General features: G+C 38.6%; 1 protein-coding gene across 11 annotated transcripts in view; it reads left to right on the forward strand.

Annotated features, from left to right (window-relative positions):
• The window catches only part of ARHGAP12 (Rho GTPase activating protein 12), a 167,907-nt gene that overhangs the window by 124,365 nt on the left and 21,009 nt on the right, over positions 1 to 22,533 (forward strand). For 6 of the 11 annotated variants that reach the window (XM_030550210.1, XM_030550204.1, XM_030550206.1 and 3 more), the window contains 4 exons: positions 7,337 to 7,411; positions 13,034 to 13,095; positions 17,276 to 17,357; positions 20,235 to 20,357. In XM_030550210.1, the coding sequence (XP_030406070.1) occupies positions 7,337 to 7,411; positions 13,034 to 13,095; positions 17,276 to 17,357; positions 20,235 to 20,357 (342 nt within the window). The remainder of the gene's footprint in view (positions 1 to 7,336; positions 7,412 to 13,033; positions 13,096 to 17,275; positions 17,358 to 20,234; positions 20,358 to 22,533) is intronic. The other 5 variants (XM_030550209.1, XM_030550208.1, XM_030550213.1 and 2 more) reach the window with 1 other exon arrangement.

Consider the following 22,533-nt stretch of genomic DNA (forward strand, 5'->3'; position numbering starts at 1 on the left):
CTTCTTCCCCCCCACCCTCCCTCAAAAAATCTTGATGGCATAGATCAGTGGTCTCCAATCTTTTTGCACCCAAGATCACTTTTTGAATCTAAGGGCAACCCAGGATCTGCCCTGCCCTGCCCTGCTCACTCCATCCCCCCGCTCTCTCCATCATTCACTCTCCCCCACCCTCACTCACTCCCACCGGGCTGGGGTAGGGGGTTCGGGAAGGGATGCGGGCTCTGGGGAGAGGCTGAGGGGTTTGCAGTGTGGGAGGGTGCTCTGGACTGAGTCTGGGATAGGGGTTGGGTGCAGGAGAAGGTGCACGGTATGGGCTCTGGAAGGGAGTTTCGGTGCAGGAGAGGGCTCCAGGCTGGGGCAGAGTGTTGAGGTGCAGGAGGATGTACAGGTTGCTGGCTCCGGGAGGGGGCTCACGGCTGGGGTTGGGATGTGGCCTCCTGCCGGGAGCACTTACCTCCGGCAGCTCCCGGTCGGCAGCAGGCGCAGCGAGGCTAAGACAGGCTCCTTGCCTACCCCGGCACCACACTGCTCCCGGAAGGGGCCAATGTGCCCCTGCTGGGGGTCCAGGCGGGATGGGATGGGATGGGATGGGATGTGGCTCCGTGCACTGCCCCTCTCTGCATGCACTACCCCTGTGAAACATTTTTACTGAAACAATTAGTGGAATTGTTTTAAAAACTGATTAGAAACTTTCCTAGTATAGATAGTGCTTCAAGGCTTGATATTCTATGTGCTCCTAATTCCCACTGAAGTCAGTTTAAGACACTCCGCGCAGTACAGAGTTACGGTTTCAGCAATGACTGGAAGAACCAGGATACTTTTGATTCCTACATGTGCGTTCACACACTGAAGAACACTTTTACTTCAACCCGTTTAGACTAAGTCAGAATTAAGGTTTTGTAAAAATAAGACTAAAACAAGTGTTTTAAAGATTCCAACTTTTTAAAATAAAGGTTCTTCTGTGTTTGCAAGCCAGATATTGCAAAATGTTGCTAATTATTTTCATTTTCAAAGCTGCTGAATACAAAAAGTAAACAGGAAACATAAGTATTGAACAATAAACCTAAATTTTAAAAATCTTTTGGTAATATTGCAAGTTATTAATTTTATTTGGTCTTTTATTAAAATTTTACTTTAGCCTTGCAACGGAGCAAGTTGAATATTGAAAAACAAAGCAAAAACAACTCACTATTCAACTTGCTGAAAACAAATAATTGTATATAGAACTAGTATTTGAGGGAAAAGGTGTCGTCCAATAGATAGAGCACCACACTGGTGTTAGGAAGCCTAGTTCTGTGGCACTGTCAGTTTCCACGCACAAAATGAGCACAGAAGTGCTTATCCTCCTCTGGGAAGCGTTTTGTGGTTGATAATGAAAAGTGCTCCAGAGGTGATTGTTCACTAAATTCTATTAGACTGAATCTCTTAATCTTTGCTTTCCTGGAAGTGGCAATTTTCTATCTCTGATGTGAGGACTCTGTCCAAAGAGCTATAGTAGTCCATTGTATTGCCATGTTCCTGATAGTGTGTCACCAGTTAAATACTTGCCAATATTGAGATCATTCATTACCTAGGTTGGGGGCTGGGGGCCATGGAAGTTTGGGGGTATGTGCATTCTGGTGACTCTTATTTTCAGTGACTTACGGTTTCTAAAAGCATTCAGACATTTAAAGTACGTTTATACTTCAATGAAAGACCTGCAGCACAGCCTCAGCTGGTCCAAGTTAGCTGATTTGGGCTTGGACTGTGGGGCTAAATATTGAGTGTAGACATTGGGCTTAGGCTGGACCCTGGGCTCCGGGACGCAGAGGGTCCCCCAGAGCCTGGGCTCCAGCCCAAGCCTGAATGTCTGTGCTGCAATTTTTTGCCCCTCAGCCTGGGCCCAAGTCAACTAACCCAGGCTCTTCTATTGCAGTGCAGACTTACCTTTAGATGCTTATCTTAGCCTATAGAAGAGCCCACCTCACAAAATCCTGTTCTCAGTCTAATTTCAAAACTCAGGGATGGTCCAGCCAAATCAGGACTACTGCCATGTATTTAATGGGCTCCATTGGTTCTAGGCTTAATTTTGTAGGCCTTGTTTTTCACCAGAGACTCTTCTCCTAGAGTAAGATTTCTTGTTATCACTGGGTTGTCCTTGGGTGTGACTATACTAACCAAGGAAGTTGTTGCAGAACACTGAGCAAATAAAATGTTTTATAAATTGGTTTTTCCATGCACACGCACGTGGTGGTGGTTTGCCATTGTGGCACATCCACACTCAGCCTACCCTGTGGCTGCAGTTGTATCATTGTATTCTCTGGTTCCTGGTGCACCTATCTCATAGCACCAAACAGAGAGTTGGACGCTATTTTGTAGAGTGGAACTATGTGAAACAACATGAGCCAGAAAAGAATTAACACTTGCAACAGCTTGTTCACATTGGAGAGAGATTGTTGTAGATTAACTCAAATCCAGCTGCACAAATGTAAAGATCTTGCACTGGCTTTAAAGGCAACTAGTACAAATGTTTATAGAATCACAGGGTTAGAAGGGACCGCCAGGGTCATCTAGTCTAACCCCCTGTCAAGATGCAGGATTTGTTGTGTCTAAACCATCTGAAACAAATGGCTATCCAGCCTCTTTTTGAAAACCTCTATTGAAGGAGCTTCCACAGCCTCCCTAGACTATCTGTTCCATTGTCCTACTGTTCTTAGAGTTAAGTTTTTCCTGAGATTTAATCTAAATTTGCTATGCTGTAGTTTGAACTTGTCCTACCCTATCTGGCAAGGGAGAACAACTTTTCTCCATCTTTTTTTTATTGCAACCTTTCAAGTATTTGAAGACTTTCATGTCACACTTCAATCTCCTCTTTTCCAAACTAAACATATCCAGTTCCTTCAGCATTTGCTCATATGGCTTGCATTCCATCCCTCTGATCATCTTTGCTCACTTCTGGATCCTTTCGAGTTTCTCCACATCCTTTCTGTACATTGGTGAGCAAAATTGGACACAATGCTCTGGCTGAGGCCTGACCAGTACTATCAGCTCCCATGACGTGCATGGTATACCTCTATTAGTGCATTTGCTTTTTTACAACAGCATCATGTACTTGACTTATGTTGAGGTTGTGATCCATCACAACTTCCAGATCCTTTTCAGTAGGGCTGCTACCAAGCCAGTTATCTTCCATTCTATATTTGCATTTGGTTTTTCTTTTCTCAGTGTAGCACTTTACATTTGTCTTTGTTGAATTTCAGTTTGTTGTCTGTAGCCCAGTTCTCCAATTTATCAAGATTCCTCTGAATCTTAACTCTGTCCTCCAGAAGCTTTGTATCCTTTGCAAATTTGATCAGCACACTCTCTATTAATGATCTGGGTGTAGGAATAAAGATGTTAAACAACACTGGACCCAGAACAGATCTCTGTGGAATTCCACTTGAGACCTCCCTCCAACCTGACATCATTCCATTAATAGTGACTCTTTTTATGCATTGTTTAGCAATTATGCATCCACCTAATGGTAGTTCCACTAAGCCCGCACTTTTTCAGCTTACTTACCAGAATGTCATGTGGGATTGTATCAAAAGCCTTGCTGAAGTCCAGGTATATTATGTCCATTGCATTCCCACTATCCACCAAATCAGTTACCCTGTCAAAGGAGAAAATCAAGCTGGTTTGGTATAATTTGTTCTTGGTAAAGCCATGCTGGTTTCTAGTTATTACCATTTCATCCTCCAGGTATTTGTAAATTGAATGTTTTATACATTGCTCTAGTCGCTTCGCAGATATTGAAGTCAGGCGGACTGGTCTGTAGTTCCCCAGCTCCTCCTTTTTCCCCTATCTAAAGACAAGTGTTACGTTAGCCCTTCTTCAGTCTTCCGGGACCTCTTCTATCATCCATGAGTTTGCAAACAGTATTGCAAAATTACTTCAGCTAATTCCTTCAGTACCCTCAGGTGAATAGCATCGGGCCCCGCTGATTTGAACTTATTCAGATTGGTCAAAAAATCTCTAATGTGTTCTTTACTTATCCTGATTTGCATCCCTTCCCCTTTATTGACTATGGTAACTTAGCTAGTTGTGTGGTCACATTATTTTTGTGAGAAGACTGAAGCAAAGTAGTTATTGAGCACCTCTGCCTTCCTAACATCGTCTGTTACCAGTTCACCTTCTCCATGGAGCAGCCGACCCACACAATCTTTGATCTTTCCCTTTTGCCTGACATGTTTGAAGAACCCCTTCTTGTTGTCTCTAACGTTTCTTGCCAGCCTCACCTTCTCCATGGAGCAGCCGACCCACACAATCCTTGATCTTTCCCTTTTGCCTGACATGTTTGAAGAACCCCTTCTTGTTGTCTCTAACGTTTCTTGCCAGCCTAACTCATTCTTTGCCTTGGCTTTCCTGAGTTTTGTCCCTACATGCTTTCGTTATTCCTGTATATACTTCTTTGGTGACATGCCCCTCCTTTCATTTCCTGTATGTATGCCTTTTGGGTTTTAGATAAAAAGATCCTTGTGCGGCCACATGGCCTCCTGTGGCTCTTCTTACCTTTCCTGTGCATCAGAATAGCTTGATGTTGAGCCTCTAGTATCGTATCTTTTAGGAACTGCCAGCTCCTTTTGACTCCTTTTCTTCCTAATTTGTCTTTCCCTGGGACCTTGCCTACTATTTTTCTGAGTTGGTTAAAATTCGCCTTCTTTAGTCTAACATCCTTCTTTTGCTGTTTTCATGTCCTCCTTTCCATAGGATCCTGAATTCTGTCAGATCATGATCACGTCCTCCCAAGTTCTCAACCACCTTCCCGTTTGCAACTACTTCATCTCTGTTGGTCAAAACCAAATCCAAAATGGATGACCCCCTTCTCGTTTCCTCAATTTCCTGAATCAGAAGGTTGTTCCCTACTCATGCTAAAAATTTGAAGGACATATTAAGCTGTGCTATAATAGTCTTCCAACAGATATCAGGGAAGTTAAAATCCAGATTAATACTTGCTCATGTGTTAGCTAATCTTGTTACCAGTTTGTAGAATCACTCATCCACTTCCTCTTCTTGATTTGGTGGCCTATAATAGACCCCACCATAACATTGCTACTATTCTTTTGCCCTTTATCCTCACCTAGAAACTCTCAGTAGGTCTGTGCTCACTTTCTCTTAGACCTCAGAGCAAGTGTATATGTTCTTGATGTACAATGCAACACCTCCTCCTTTTTTTCCCAGACCTATCCTTTCAAAACAAGCTAGGAAATGATTGATCATAGAATCATAGGACTGGAAGGGACCTCAAGACCTAGAGGTCATCTAGTCAAGTGTCCTGTACTCATGGCAGGACTAAGTATCATCTATATCCCTGAAAGGTGATACAGCCACTGCATTGGGCATTTCAAGGCTTTGCATATATAATACATATTCAGTCTGAGCCAATAGTTTAATTTGTTGTCACCTGGTGAGCACTTATGGCTAGCTGTAAGAGCCTACTACATGCGCTGGTGAGGCAGTATGCACTTGCAAATGCTCTTCGAAAACTGCAGTCTCTGTGCTAATGTGCAAATGTTCTGAGAAAAGAAAATATAGAGAGGAGCAAAAAGCTAACATTGAATGGAAAGTGGAATTTGAAAATATCACAACCCTTGTTCAGATCATTGAGGTACCCACTGGAAGGTGGATGGATGACCATCGTGGCATTGCATTGGCTTGGATGGGATGGGAGGTGGTGAGGGATAGTCCACGATCAGATGCATTGGAGTTTTCCTGCTTAAATTAAATTTTAGGTGGCTTTTTTTTTTTCCTAGCACTAACAGGGAAAATAACTTACCCCTTTATATCCTCAATCTAAAATGCACTTAGCCTGGTAGGTGCAGATAGTAGTGCGGATCACTGTTTGTTGAAACACATCCAACTTCTAGGAAACAATTTCTGGGAAAAAAACAAAATTATTTCTTTCTCTATGAAGTCAAAGGAGCACTTGAAGTGGGCAACAGGAGCAGCAGTGTAGGTCACCAAGTGGGCTGCAAAAATTAATTTCACAATTTATAACTCAGCAATGTCAATCAGTACCTGCTCAATGCCTAGCAGCAACGGGCGATATGCACTACGGTGTTTGTACATATTTGTCCATATTTACATTTCTGTGTGACAGTCAGAGGAGATTTTTGTCTTTCCTTATAAGTGAAGTAAAATTAGGAAACATGAATTTTAGTATTTAGATTTTTTTCTACAACTCTAATGCCCTTGGTGACCATGACTGTAAAAAAGCTAACATGCTACTGCTATAGTTAGACTTGTGGATAGATTTCAAACATTTATATTGGGGGAGACATGGGTAGCTCAGCGGTTTGAGCATTTGCCTGCTAAACCCAGGGTTGTTAGTTCAATCCTTGAGGGGGCCACTTAGGAATCTGGGGCTATATCATGAGTGTTATGCATGCCCCTGGAAAAACTATTGCTTTAATATTAAATATGCAGTGAGACAGTTCACTAATCTGGTTTTGGTCTAACCTTTGGAGAAGTACCTGGGAAAGTGAATAAGAAAGAGAATTTCAATCAATAACAGGTAAAACCAAACAATGTCTCTTATATGAAATACCGCCACTGAAGATGTGTAGGGGAAAGTTGCACAAAACTTTTCAAATGCAGAATGATCATAAAGAGCTTCAGAGGAAACACTTAATTTAAAAAAAAAAAAAATTCAGTTGAATAACTTTCCTGGTCTTTCGAGATTTAGCACTTCCCTTTTTGAGGGATAATTAATACATAATTCAGTAAACCTGATTCTCTTGGATTTTTTCCAGAAACTTCTAGTCACTGATTACAAAAAATTTTACCAAAATCACTCCAGAATATTTAGCAAAATCTATGTAATATTTATCCACACGTTAAAATAATTTTGTATTTGTACAGTTACCAACCAAGCACAGACGTATTTCCTCTGAACATTTCTTGCCTAATACCACGTATTCCCACACGTTCCCAGAACACATTAGTATCCAGAACATGATTTACCTTTTGACAACACAGGTGAATTTTTTAAAATAATACCATACAAAAATTGTGCTTATATTAAGAAGCATCATTGTAAACTAATATGGCATAGTGAAGATGGTGTTACTATTCCTTTTCAGCGAACATGTCCACATTAACTCAGTTTGTTTGGATTCTGTAAATCTTGCAGGAGCTCCTGCTGAGTTAACAATTTTATAATATCAGTACTTCAGTATACTATTTAAGCTTCAGAAAACGATCCATAGTCCAGGACTGAGATTGTAAAATGACTTACGTTTTTTTTTTCCAGGACTGATATAAAGAATATTATTGTAGGAAGGAGAATAACTGGTTGCATCATCTATTTTTCTTGTAGGAATTTCCAGCTGCTTCAAAGCCCAACTGTCCGGAAAATGAGTCCTCTCCTTCCTCGCCAAAGCACCAAACCACAGTCAGTATGCAAGTTTTCTCATAATAGATATGTAGATGTGAGGCAACAGGTGAACTAGGTAGTTTAAGACAGCAAGTCTGTTTGTGCTTTTAAACAAAGTAAAGGTGTGTCAGGATTTTCTCTCTGTTGTCTTGTATCTGTTTCTGAAATTACATTTTAAAAGTACATTAGGATTTAGACTCTATCCAGTAATACTGGAAAAGAAAATGTTGCATGATTTTCCCTTAGAATAGCATTCAGTATCTCATATGCCTATCGTTTGAGATTGTAACATGCTTACCTGTTACACAAACAATAATATCTTCATAACGTCCCTGTAGAGATAGGAAGATTTTCTTTAATGGCTTACATTTTTTTTTCCAAAGTATTTAGTTAGGACTTGCATATGGAATAAATAATTTATGGCAAGTTATTTAACATCTCAAAGGGACATCTCCACTATTTTTGTTCAGCTGGCAATTTGATAGGTCAAAGGCATGAAGTACTTCCCATTGTTAGTAAACAGTAATAGTTAATTACAACTGTTATTTCTGAGCTTCCTGCTACTACTGGTGTCTTGCAAAAGAGAGACTGAAATTGTGGAAACTTAATGAAAGTCAGTAGTGTGCATTCTTCTCTAGCAATAGCTCAGCTTTGAAAGGAAAGCTTGAACTCAGCTGGTTTTATGTGGTGATCTGTGCAACCTTTAAGGTCCATCAACTTCATGTTCTGAGTATTTAACAATTTGGGGTTTAGGTTAAATTTAAATACGTCTTTGTTTTTTGAAACTGTATTAAATAATTGTGGAATAGGAAAAGCAATTGGGTTTTCCTTTTCAAAACTGAAAAGCCATAATGTGATAGCATTATGACATTTTGAAGCGTGTTTAATGGTCGTTAATATTTATCTCGTGAGGTTTAAGGCTACATCTTTTAGTCTCATCTCTCTCAGTGCATCCAAGGCATGTATTAATCATTCCATAGTTTATTCACGATGTGCCGTTTTTTCTATTTTATGAACATTCAGGTTGCTAAATAGAACAAAATAGGTAGTTTCTCTCAATATGCTAAGCTTTTCCACCTACAAGCAAACTGAATTGCTTGTTTGCCTGTGCACTAAGACAACACTACTCCTTATTTTGATCATAGTTTTTATATATGGCACAGTATTTGAATGATTAAAAATGTATTTTATGTGAATTCTCTACCAGTCTAAATAACAGAAAAATACTGCCTCTCCAGCAAATTCTGTGTTTCTCAGCTCATTGTTTTTCCACTGCTTTCAAACATCCGTACAAAATCAAGTAAATCTTCTTGTATTGCTTGATCCTTAACTTACTCCCTTCTCATTCCTTTTTCACATGAGAAATTAGCTCTCCCACTTCCTGTTGCTTAGTAGGAAATTATTTAGTTTACTCTATCTTCTGGAGTCTTCCTCCCCATTGAGAAGATCGATGTCTCTTGTTCAGGCTATGGTGGGTGCAAAGGTGTTTTTGTGATGCGCTTCCAATAGTACTGCCATATATACCTAGCAACAGCATGTTTCAGCCTGCTTAATAACACTGAAAAGGTGGAGGGGAGGTTTAACGGTTGTGGGGAGGAAATAAGTTGTCCCCCTTATTATTAATAAAGCGTTAAGGTTTGAATGGAGAGTGCAAAAATGCAAATATTAGTTGTGATTTGTTAGGACCACAAAGGGCATGCTACAAAGAAAATGCTACTTCCCAAGCAGCTCTAGAATATTTCAGCAAACCATTTTTGCATTACAAAATGTCAATTTGAAACCGAAACTGTTGTCAAAACCTACCCTTCACTGCAAATTTCATCACTGGAAAAATGTTGATAAAAGCTTCAATATTCTCAACGTCCCATTCTGACATTTTTTAAATGAAAAATTTCAGTTTCTCAGGTTGAAACTACTTTTCTTGAAACTTGAGCTAATTATAGTAAGAGTTTAAAAAAATGAAATTTGGTAAAAATCTAACTGAAACAATAACAAATTATCAAAATAAAACATTGACCCAAATCAGCGTCTTTCAATTTTGTATTGTGTCCTGGAGGAAGCTTGCCCTTTATATGATGAGTGGTTTGGCTAGCTTCCCCCAGGGCACAACTGACTTCTTTCCCAGACTCCATACTATTAACAACCTCCCTCAGAGCACCATTCCCGCCATCATGGATGTCACTTCTCTGTACACCAACATCCATCACGACTGCATAGCTGCTGGCCTCAAATATTTACATGACAACGGACAACCCTCAGATACCCATCCCAAACTCATCCATTTCATCTCCACCCACAATTTTACATTCAACAGCAAACACTTGTCCAAACCATGGGAACAGCCATGGGTACTTGGATGGTTCCCCAATATGCCAATCTCTTCATGGACCACCTTTAAGAAGAATTTTTGGACAAATGCACCATGAAACCGATAATATACCTGAGATAATTGATGAACACAGTCAAGCCTTGGCTACGCTTGCGAGTTAGAGCGATTAAGCAGGCCTAGGCACCCCAGCTCACTCTCCGTCCACACTGGCAAGGTATGTAGAGCACTCTGACTCCGCAGCTACAGCACTGCTGGTACTCCACCTTGGCAAGTGGAATAACCTTTGCTGCACCCCCACTGGAGTGCCATGGCGCCAGTGTGAGCAAGGTGTTGCAGTACTGCACTGCGATCAGCCTCCGGAAATGTCCCATAATCCCCTTAAGTCAAGTGGCCACTCTTGTCATTGTTGTGAAATCAGCTGCAGGAATGTGGAAATGCCCTTTCAAAGCTCCATTTCGGAGAAGCCAGCTGCTTATCAGCTCCAAGGAAAAGCAAACATTTACTGTTTGCTTTGCGTGAGAGAGAGAGAGAGAGAGAAGCCGGGGGGGAGGGGCAGTCTGAACTTACAAGACAGCATGCTGACACACTCGCAGCACCCGAAAAACCCACTCTGTCTCTCCCCCCCACATAAATACAACACACTCCCTGTCACACTCCACTCTACCCCACCCCTACCCCCCATTTGAAAATCACGTTGCAGTCACTTGCATGCTGGGATAGCTGCCCATAATGCATTGCTCTCAGTGCCGCTGCAAGTACTGCATATGTGGCCATGCCAGTGCACTTGAAGCTGTCAGTGTGGACAGACTGCAGCGCTCTCCCTACTGCGCTCTATGAAGGTGAGTTTAACTCACAGCGCTCTACAGTTGCAAATGTAGCCGTGCCCTAAGAAATCTATTATCTATGGTCAGGCACTCAGATACCACAGAATAGGCTCTGAGTAGAAATCCAGGATATGCATGTTAACTACTCAAAACCATCTTCATCAGAATAGGACACTCCACTAGGGAAGTGGATTGCATTGTAGAACGGGTCACCCAGATACTCCAAGAGAGTCTGCTTCAATACAGAAATAAAATGCCCTTCAACTATACACCTTAGTTGTAAACTAACACCCCACATTGAAAACCATACAGGGTATCATCAAACTAACATCCATACTCAATTGAGCCCCCATCCTGGAAGAAATCTTTCCTGAACCCTCTCTTCTGGTCTTCAAACAACCCCCCAACCTCTCCAAGCCTATCATCAGAAGCAAGCTACCCTCCCGCGCGCCCCCCCACCAACCCCTCCGCCTTCCTGGACCAGGACACACCAACTTAAAGCAGCCCCAGACTCTAGCAGAACAACAGATGCAAAAACTGCAGCTGTATCACCACTCCTACAGTAATGACACACCCGAAAACACACTTTTCAAGATCTATGGGTCCTATCACAGCATGTGGTATATGGCAGTGGTTCTCAACCTTTTTAAACTACTGTACCCCTTGCAGGAGTCTGATATATCTTGCATTCCCCCAAGTTTTACCTCATTTAAAAACTACTTGCTTACATAATCGGACATAAAAATACAAAATTATTACTAAAAAATTGCTTACTTTCTCATTTTTACCATATAATAAAATTAATCAATTGGAATATAAACATTGTACTTACATTTCAGTGTATGATATATAGAGCAGTATAAACAAGCTATTGTATGAAATTTTAGTTTGTAGTGACTTCACTAGTGCTTTTTATGTAGCTTGTTGTAAAATTTTGCAAATATCTAGATGAGTTAATGTACCCCCTGGAAGACCTCTGTGTAGTCCCAGAGGTACTCTATCCTTGTTTGCAAACCGCTGGTATATGGTATATGAATTATCTGGGTTTTATCTCATCTATTGCAGTAAATGCCCAAATAACTGTGTGGGTGAAGCCAAACAATCACTGTGCTCTCAACTGAACTCTCACAGGAAAATGATAAAAGACAAAAACACCCTGTCACCTGTGGATGAATACTTTTCACAAAGCAATCCCTGTATATCTGACCTATCAGTTTTCATCTTTAAAGGAAACCTACCCAACACTTTCGAAAGATGAGCATGGGAGCTTAAATTCATTGCTCTGCTAGGCACTAAAAATCATGAATTGAACAGACACTCTGGATTTATGGCTCATTATAATGATCCGTAACCCACTAAACCCCTCTTTTTTGTACTATGACTGCAGAGGTGTTAACAGGCCACTCTACCTTGAATGGTCCCGTACAATATGTTCTAACTTCTTATGCTGCAGCTTGCATTTTGCTGTGACACTGGGAGTACTTTTCCCAGACTTGAAAAAGAGCTCTGTGTGTTCGAAACATTGTCTCTTTCGCCAACAGACGTGGGTCCAATAAAATCTATTACCTCACCCACCTTGTGTCTCTAATATCCTGAAACTGACATGGCTAAAACTAAACTGCATACAACAAAGGAGGAAGTGGCAGAATTTATATTTATTACTTCATTCTGCAAGTCTGAAACAGTACAAATATAAAGTTTCCTCTTTTAATCTGAGAATTTGATAAATATGCCTATATATGTTCTTAATGTTGCATAACATTGGAAAATATTTAACCCCGTGGCACCTGCAAACCACTTTGATCACCCCACACAGCAAAAAAAAAATCAAAAAAAAAATCAGCCATCAAGAGATCTTAGCTCAGCAGTTTTTATTTTAATCTTTAAGCACATACATGGGGTGGGGAAATAATATACGAGACATCAAAGCAGTGTTTCACTTCCTATGTTTAAGCTAAATTAAACACACATTAGTGGGAAAAAATTTTTACTGAGTCTGCAGAGTATGTTTTTAAAAAATATGCAATGCTAAAATTACTTCTAAAAGCTTCTTCTTAACTGACAGAATTCAGAGTTAAGGCTGGTTTGTCTTCAATTAGACCAATCATTTTAAGAGAGGGCATACAGTATGTCATCAATGTGTAGAGAGACCTTCATTTACACACCTTAATTTAAAATGAATCTGCCACAGAATTTCCAGTCCGCTGCCCCAGACTGTCAAATAAATTAGTTTTCCAACAGAGTACATGGGGCCCTGAATAGTCAGCTTCCCACTTATTGAATGGTAATGATGAACCTTCCATTGTCATCTTGTTTTCATCACTATGCATATATTTAAACATAATATAATTTCTGCAAGTGTCATATCAGTGAAAACATTTTATTGCCAAATGCTTATTCAGTGGTGCTACTGATGAACAAGAATATAGAGGCTAGTGTTCATAAATGTAATGTCTTATTCTTTGTGTAATGTTTGTTGTCCTACAGGGTCAAGAGAAGTATGGATTATTAAACGTAACAAAAATTACAGAAAATGGGAAAAAAGTCAGGTAAGTCTACACTTAATTATATCTCCTTGGTCATCCTATTCTAGTTCTGTGTATTGCTATTTATCAAAGTAAGTATGCAATAGCAAATATTAGGATTTTCATAGTAGGACTTTTAATCAGTTATTTATAACCTCTTTATTCTGGATAGAATTTGTAACATTTCTGTGTGAATTTGCCTCAGTTTTTCTTTGGGATAACATTTTCCCTAGCCCAGAGCTAAACATGTGATTCTGTCAATGGACTAAAGATCCTAGATTTCTGGCAACACAGACTATGGCATGTCAGATCTCTGAATAAGATCCTGCGTTAGTTGAAAGTGCTCATTCGTACTCCATTTGGGTGCGATATTGTGAGGCAATAGCTATTATTAATCAATCCACAGGTTCACCTAATTAATTTTTGTTGTAATTATCCAAATTGTTCATTTCCAAATATCAGTTAGACTGATTGGTAAAGGAATATGGTGATGAAAGGTATTAGTCGTGTATGGCATTAGCAATTTAACTAGACCTTTGTTCTTCTTTGTTTTCCCATCAAATAAGTCTTCCTTTAAAGAACTGAAGTGTGACTTTCATAACAAAGCTAATTTTAAATTTTAATCAACACTGTACTAATTCTTCTCCTATACTCCAAGAGTATTTGTATTCCCTGGAGGAGAGAGAAGCTTCAGTTATTGCCTCTAGCTATCTTGTCTAGCCTATACCTCATAGGAGAGGAGATGTTCTGGTCCGGATTCTTATTTTTTTTGTGGATATAAGTTTTACCACTTTCATCTTTTGCACTTTAAAAAAAAACAAAAAAAAAACTTTCAAAGAGACTGGTGTGAGGTGTATTTTGATGCTGTGCTATAACTGCACTATAGTTGAGGTTGCACTGAGGTTCAGTTTTAATAGGAGCATTAACCATTTATTTTGTAAAAATCTCATTGAAATGGCAAAAAACAAAACATGAACTTGGAACACTATTTGAATTTTTCATGGTTTGAAAAAGGAATTCATACAAAAAAATAAGTTGTAATATTACCACTTTGGGCAATTTTTTCCCAACCGGATTGTCTCACTTTTCTTTGTACCTCTTTTGCAAGAAATCAAGAGCACTCTGGGATCTTCTCCTTTGTCTACATTGTGGTGCCTCATACTGATTCCTCGAGTATCAGTTTCATGTTAGTAGTGTTAATCCAGAGAGCATTTTATTATTTTTTAGCCATAATGGAAAATGTGCACCAAGGCTGATTTTACAAAAAAATCATCATTGTGCAAACACTATCACAGTGACTCCTTCACCAAATACCCTCTGATGCCTAGAGGAAAGCTTCCTGAGGTGGGAAGGCGAAGACTAGAACTTCAAATCTCACCTTTTCTAAATGCTGTTTAAATTTCCATGCAATTCACTAGCCTTATTGACAACAACCCTCAACCCCAACCTAGAACAGTTAATGAAGAGCTACCAAACATTCACCCACCCTAATTCGTTCAATTAAATTAGAGAGTTTATTCAATATCATTGCCAATACAAAACTTAGATCTCTGAAAAAAACCAATACTATCCACTGCGCTGTGCTGACTTTCAAAGCAACTAATCCTATTTTGGCTATTTTATCTCTAACCACTATAACACCAGACTCCTTTCCCAGAGCTAGGGATAGAATCCATGATTCCGGATCATTAACCATTTACTGCTGACTAGTAAACAGTTGTGTAACCCATTGGGAAAGTGTTAGGTTCTCCTCCAATATCAGGTCTACGGAGGCTTTAGCAGTTACTCCTGTAGCTCTAGTAGTAAGGGATCTGAAGGTCAAGAGGTTAGTATCCTGCTGCTCCTCTGTGAGAGGTTAGTATGATTACGTGTGACTTGCACAGTGACTAGACCATTTTAAAAGTAGGTTTTATACTTAAACTATGATAATCTGTAAATTATTATATGAATTGTAAAATGCACATTTCAGTCATTTATCACACATTTTGCTTGTGTAACTCACTGGTCACTGTGTTGTCACTTTTTGTGCCAAATCCACAGAGGATGCGAGTTTGTGACAGTTTGAGAGCCTGACTCTTTAGGATAAGTTGTAAAAGCTTTTAGCTGTGGAGGTCATTGGTTTAATCCTTTGTGTTGGCCAACATGGTGGCCATCACTCTTGCAACTGTCCTCCGCTGACACATTTGAAATTTGAGAAGCATGCTTCATTCCATCAGGGAATGGGGAGAACAATAAACAGATCTGCTGGTGTAATACAAGCACATGCACCCTAGTGCTGCAAATGCATCTGGCTGTATCCAAGTTCTAGAAGTCCATGAGAGGCCATGGAGTGTGTTGGGAAATGACTCCTTTAGTGCTGTTCCCTCCAGCTGACAGGTTATGCTGTTACTGCTAAATATAGGGCTGCTTTTGGTGTACTTAGTCTCAGTAACTTTTAAAATGGTGATAAAATGTTAGACACAAAGAATTTACTGAGGCACATCACAGTTTCTCACAGTTGTCAGGAGGGTCAACACTGGAGGAGATTTGGAAAGTCAGTTTCTCCCTCTGAATTCCAGGCAGGTACAGCTGTTGTTCTCCCTGGCTCTGGTGCCATTCACTGAGGTACCTCAAATATGCATTAAAAATATCTAGGAAAAACAAAAACTATGTTTTGTAACAGTGAAGATTGCGACAGCGTCCACCCAAAACCTTAAAGACATGGAAATATCTTAAAAGGATAGACTTGTGCATTCCTTTCCACTTTCTTATTGCCTACAATAGTAGGTAACTCACTCCAATACTTCATAAGGCTTTCATTTCCACCTCCAACAGATACTCAAAAGCAGTAGGTACCCAACTTCGGCAAACTTGCATTCTAAAACAAAAGCTTAAGTGATTCAGCATGCGCTGATTTGTTGATATAATTGACATGAAGGCATATGAGGTCAATCGGCTAAGGTTTTATGTTGGAGTGCTATTTTGAAGTTGAAGTATGTATCACTGTTGGATGAAACTGATCAGCTGTGAAATAGTTAAGTGTTGGAGCTGAGAGGAGTGAGGCAGCTCACATTACTTAGAGTGATAATTTATCCATGTGTGGCATCAGTAAGACTGCAGTGTTCACATTCAGAGTATTCTCTTTTCAGATAAAAGGGTTATAAACTGAACTTTTTTTAAAAAATGAAAGCTGAAATGTTTCAGAAACCTGTTGGCCACCAAAGCATTGTCAGTATGATATACTGCAGAGTACTGGCTCAATCTTATCTCTGGCCTAAGTGATGATCTTCATCTTTAATTTCTCTGACACTTTGCTTAGTTCCACAGATGGCCACTTAAATTATAAATAGGAATAAATATACAGGTTGTAATATGGACAGTCTGATGTTATGAGACAACTTTTGGAATTCTGCCTTTTTTTTGTTTTAATTGTTGCCTTAATGTAGAAATATTTTCTACTTAACTCAGGTCTACTTTTCATTTAGTTTAATTTAAAATGTGGAATGTTAGTGTCTTGCTTAGACTCACATGCAATATTACATTTTTTGTTCCAAAGAAGCCCTTAAAAATCATGCAGGTAGGTTTAGTATAGCCATTTAGGTTTATGGACTTCTGCTTAAAAAGTAGTAGTATGGCCACTCTGTCTATTTTGCTAAGCTATTTATTATTATTTCATACTTAGGCAATAAGACTAGAAGACATGGCTACTCAAGATTTTTTGTTTTTTTACCTCAAGGGAATAGATGTTCAGAAATGGTAATGGACTTACATTTTTCTGCATTGTAAATGCACAACAAAAATTATTTCAATCCAAGTACAAATTAATGGTACATTTACATCCTGTGTAGGTATGAGGTACCATGATCAGTCAGTCTCATGATTATGCAATGCTTTGACATAACCTATTTAATACTCTGCAGTTTGGGCATGCTAAATTAGCATCTTTGAGATCATAATTATACACTGTGATTCTTCTAGTGAAACTGGTGGCTTTCACTACTAAATAGCTCGGTTTGGTTTAGACTTTGGCCAGCTTAGGGCTATTAACACAAGTTCCCCATCACAAATATAATAGTAGCAATTAAAAGACTTACTAATATCACTAATGAGAATATAGGTAGTTAATTGTGCTAACACACCAGTCCACATTCTAGCAGTGATGGACAATATGAGGTAGTTTAATTTTATCTGCAAACAAATATAAATGTCAGTATTTTAATTGCAGAAAGAACTGGATGTCATCGTGGGCAGTATTACAAGGTTCATCGTTATTGTTTACTAAAACCCAAGGAACTGGAACTAGTTGGGTAAGCACTTCAACCCATCTTTTTGCCTTATTTAAATGTGGATCAGATTAAGCACAATAAATTCTAGCAATTATCTGTAGAATCTGTATAAAAAGGTACTTGCATCATTCAAAAAATGACAAAACAAGGAAAATGAGGGAGGGGGAAAAGAGCTTAGTGTAGCAGTCGATTTTGATGAAGGGTAAGAAGAAAACCAAATATACTCTTTTCTGTGTGGAAAAAAAAGAATGTATCAAGATTTTATTTTATCAGCACTAATTTAGAAACTCATAAAGGGTTTTCAGTTGTCTTCAAGTTTGTCAGAAATGAATAAAAAGACAGAAGGTTGCAGAAGATGCTCCACACCAAATATGTCCTTGATTTGTTTCTCACCAATGCGTTTCTGAATTGGGTCTGTTTTGTGTGTGTTTTTTGGTTCATGGATTAGTTAGTAGCTTGAAGAGATTTATCACACTTTGAGGTAAGTTTGAAATAAATACATAAAATTAAATAATAAAGGAAATGCTGATGCTCTAATTACACTGGAAGAACTGAATCAGCGAGTATGTACTTCATAGATTATGCTCCCGATGTGTGTGAAGCAATCTGAAGGATGGGGGAGAAGGCAGAACACTTACTGAGCTTTTTTCATGTTACAATCCATGCTTTATTGCATTTTGTTTTATGCTGCATGTTGAAATAAATATTTTTTTCACATGCAGTATGTCCAATAGACAAAAGGCATTGGTTAAGGGTATCTTGAGACTGAAAAGTCTTCAAATGTATATCCACCCCAAGTTGAACAACAGTTATTGTTTCAATGATTATGTATATATCCAGTTACATCACAGAAGTGTCTTGCTATCCATTTTCTTTCCATATTAGATTTTGTACAAGATTACTGAAGTTCTTTTATTAAATATTTATGTAGTCCTATTTGAAAACTAATGAATGGTTAGATTGTAATTCTAGCAGCTGTATTTGACTGGCATGTGCTATTATTCTAGCATACTCTCTGGAACTTTTTTCTCCTTGATTCACCCTCTGCTGCTTCACACTGTATGAGCAGCAAATTGGTACTGACAATTTTTCTGAAGAACTGTTTTCATTTCAGAGATCAGAAATCTTGTCGTTTTTGCCATTCTGTTGCTCTGTAGCAGTAGAGTGGATGGTTGCAGGAAGCACAATGGGAATAGGTAAGGACAGAGAAGCTACTAGGATGGACCAGGAGCAGGTGACAGGAAGGAGAGAGAAAAAACAAGGAGAAGAACAAAATGAAGAGTAAAAGGAATGAGGCAATGTTAATCATATTGGGATATGATAGAGAATGGACCTAGTGATCTAAGGATATGTTCACACAATATGAATGAATTGAAAGAACAGGAGGGGGTGTGCATGGGGGTGGAAGCATGGTTGACGAAGCATAGAAAGTGGGTTTGAAACACTTAAAAGGATAAAGGAAACAAATGTTAAATGACTTGTGCATCTATAATCATTCTAATACTGGGTAGAAGACATCTACAAGCATTTACATTTTAAAGGAAAAAATCAATTACATATAAACACTTAAATGCTTTTCTGTGCAGTGCATGTGATTTTTACATAAATTTAATAACATGGCATATTGAAGAAATATTGAAGAATCTAGAAAGGTGAGCATGGGAGTGGGAAATGCTGGGATTAGTGAAGTGATTAGATTTGGCAAGAATACAAATTAAATTTTTCTCCCTTTTATTGCTGACTGGAATCTAATTAGCTTAATTTCACCAACCCACTTTACACAATAGCATATTCACTACTGATGATCATGAGAACTCTGATATTCAGTCTCTGTCATGTATAAAGATGATCCTTCCCTTTAAAGCACATTGCTGTTATTGGTTCCCTCTAATCATTTTTATAGTTTTCTGTAGCTAAAGGTATAACACATACTGTAATCTTCCAAATCAATTCAGCGAATCTCCGGCTGGAGGTTGAACAGAGAGGGCCAGGTCTCTGAGGTGGCACCAAGCAGTCTCTCTCTCTTGGGTGCCTGGCTGGATAGCTCTTGCTTGCATACTCAGGATATAACTGATCATATGTGGCATCAGGAAGGAATTTTCCCTTGGGTCAGATTGGCAGTGACCTTGGGGTTTTTTGCACTTCCTCTACACCATTTGGGTTACTTACCAGGATTATCTAGGTATATCTCACTTAATTATTTCCCTCCCATCTCAGGGGCTTCACGCACTGGTACACCTATTCTCTGCTTGTGGCACTTATCTAATCTCCTATGGGCTGTAATACTTTGGTCTAATTTCGATTGTTGGGATTAATGTGATGGCCTGTAAGATACAGGGGGTCAGACCTGATAATATAGTGTCCTATCTGGTCTTAAACTCCTCAACACAGTTTGTTAAAGTTTGGTAACCAAGGATCTAATTTAAATACAAGTACATATCTTGTCCACTGTATGGTAAAATATTTTCTGTTTAGTACTTTAAGGAATATAGTGAGGGAAATGAGAAGAATATTTACTGTGTGATCAGTGTAAATTAGCCTCTAAATTATCAAGAGAGAGTACCTGTTTTCAAAGACTGTATATTTCTGTGTGTACATACTTATGCACTTTTCTGCTCTCCCTGTGTAATGAAAAAAATGAATACAATATTTTAAAAATTACTCATCAGTCATTTGTAAACTCTTACCCCTCAGAAACAACCCATAAGAATATTTAAACACATGTTGTACAATCATGCTTAAGATCCACGTGAATCCTATTTAAGACCCAAATTTAGTGTCATCATCATCTGGTTGAAAAGATATTTATTTAGTGGTTACCTAGTGGTTGATATATTTGCTGTTATTCTTGTGCATTGCTTTGTGACTTCATCATTTTTCTTCCTTTTTCTCACCAAGTCATTTTGCCAGTGGGGCTTAATTCCTGAGCTCCTGCTCTCGCTGTTTTCTTCTTGGAAAAATGCTCTCAGTGGTCGGCCTGCTGTCACCTATGTAAACTGTGATCCTGTTTCAGCTATCACTGTATGTGTTCTTGTTACATGCCTCTTGCCACCATACTATTTTATTCACTATCAGTATCTTAAAATAAATTTGAAAGACATAATTTCCCAAGAATTGCTAACTGAGTTGAAGTCATTTTCATGCCATTTTATGTAACGCTTCATGTTTTCTCTGTATCTTCTGTGGGGTTTTTTGTGTTTTGTGTGTGTGTGTTTTGGAAATGCATTAAAGTTGTATAAGGTAAAAATTAACGGGTATATTCCAGTAATCCCTTAATCATCCTAATGGAACTAAATACAAAGATGTACACTTCATCGGTACTGGAGTTCTAACCCACATTGTACCAATCACTGGAACCACTAGTATCTTGACTAAAGGAGAGCATGATGTAGTATATGAACAGTTTTTAGGGCCTGTCTCTAATTCTTTCTAACAAGACAACTAATGTAGGATGTTTGGAGGATATTTATATGCATTTGATTGAATGGTCAGTTTGAAATCTGTCAATTTTAGCTATAAATGAAATACCTAATGATAACATGACTGCATACATGTCACATTGTGCATCATGGGACATGTAATGCAGCTGAAATAAGAGGAAAATGTCAAAGATGTCTTACTGCACAGGATGCAGAAAACAGATGCAAAACACCATACCAGTTTACATACAGTAAGACAGCTTTCTTTGGTATAGTGTGGATACAATATAGAAATGCTGTATTCTCAGAAAAGAATCCAATATCTGTAGGTTAAAATGTTACTGTTCAGCTAGCAAGTTTGTTTGTCAGTGATGGTAATTGGCTCGTTTGAGGTATCTTGAGTTCTGCAAAATTATCAGTTAAATAAAAAAAGCTAAAGCTCAAACGCGAAACGTCAAAATCTACTTTCATTATAAACAACGAGGAGTCCTTGTGACACTTTAGAGACTAACACATTTATTTGGGCATAAGCTTTCGTGGGCATACTTTCAGTATGTTTTGATGACGATGGACAGAAATGTTGCCAAAAAAAAAAATGCCATAGTTGTACAATTACTTTTTAGTGCCTTTAGAGGAAAGGGAAAGAGGCTGTTAACTTTAAATGCAGTCAGACTACTTGAGATTTGGTATGGTTGGCAATATTTCACTTGTGGCAATCACTTTTGATTATGATCTCTTTGGTGGGGTTTGCAATAGGACAGTATAAATGCATCTGTGCATGTTTAATTAGCAAAATAATAAGAGAAATTAAACTAATGTAAACTCTTTTCCATTGTCAATCAAAATGTGCTGTTGAATGCATGAAATGTTAGGCCCAGATTGCTCATAAATATTTACCATCCGTTGTTCCTGAATACATGGTCTCTGAGAATGTGGTTTGGATTTTTCTACATTCTTTCAGAATCTGAACTGATTCTTGAAGAAATTTAGACTTTTAGTTGCTGAATGAGAGCCTGATTCTTAACTGCTTGGTACCAAAAGTTTTGCACTGTCCACTGCCAACTAATGTAAGCTCAGTGTGGGCAGGAACCAGCTTTTTGTTCTGTCTGTAACACTTAGCACAATGGAGCCCTAGTCCATGATGGGGGCTCTTAGGCACTATGGTAATAGAAATAAGACAAAATTAATAAATATTCTAGGAAAATCTGAGTTGTGTGATTTACTAAAATACAACAAACTGCTTTGGAATGTTCAGCTGTCAACCTATACTAAAAGTCTACATTATCTGAGATCTCTTAAATATGTTTATATTATTAAAACTATCTGCTGTACCATAACTTGCCAGTATTGTGCAACTGTGTATATTAAAGAATAAAATTACAAGGCACTATCTCTAATTGGAACATAAAATCTTTCTGGAGGATTGGGTCTGTCTAGTTTAAAGACAAATTCTTACTGAAAAACTTTTCTTCTATCCTTTTGTTGGGAAAATAAAGAAAACAGTAAAATCCCTTCTCCCTTCATTAAATTACTTAAAAAAAAAAAATAGCCAAAAAAGTTCAGCATGTGTTAAGAAATGAATGACTCAGAGAATTTTCATTTCATATATTACCAGACTAAGTTGATAGTTTGAATTGGCCTAGGTGGTTGTCAGGTATCCTGTATTTGTGTGTGCTTGTACAGCAGTTATCTCAATGAGCCTGATCCTGAACAAGTCCTCTGGCTACTGCTGCAAGACTATTTTAAAATGGTTTTCCTTATCATTGGATGGCTGCCTA

Source organism: Gopherus evgoodei, chromosome 2 (assembly GCF_007399415.2).
Source record: "Gopherus evgoodei ecotype Sinaloan lineage chromosome 2, rGopEvg1_v1.p, whole genome shotgun sequence".
Classification (NCBI taxonomy): Eukaryota; Metazoa; Chordata; order Testudines; family Testudinidae; genus Gopherus; species Gopherus evgoodei.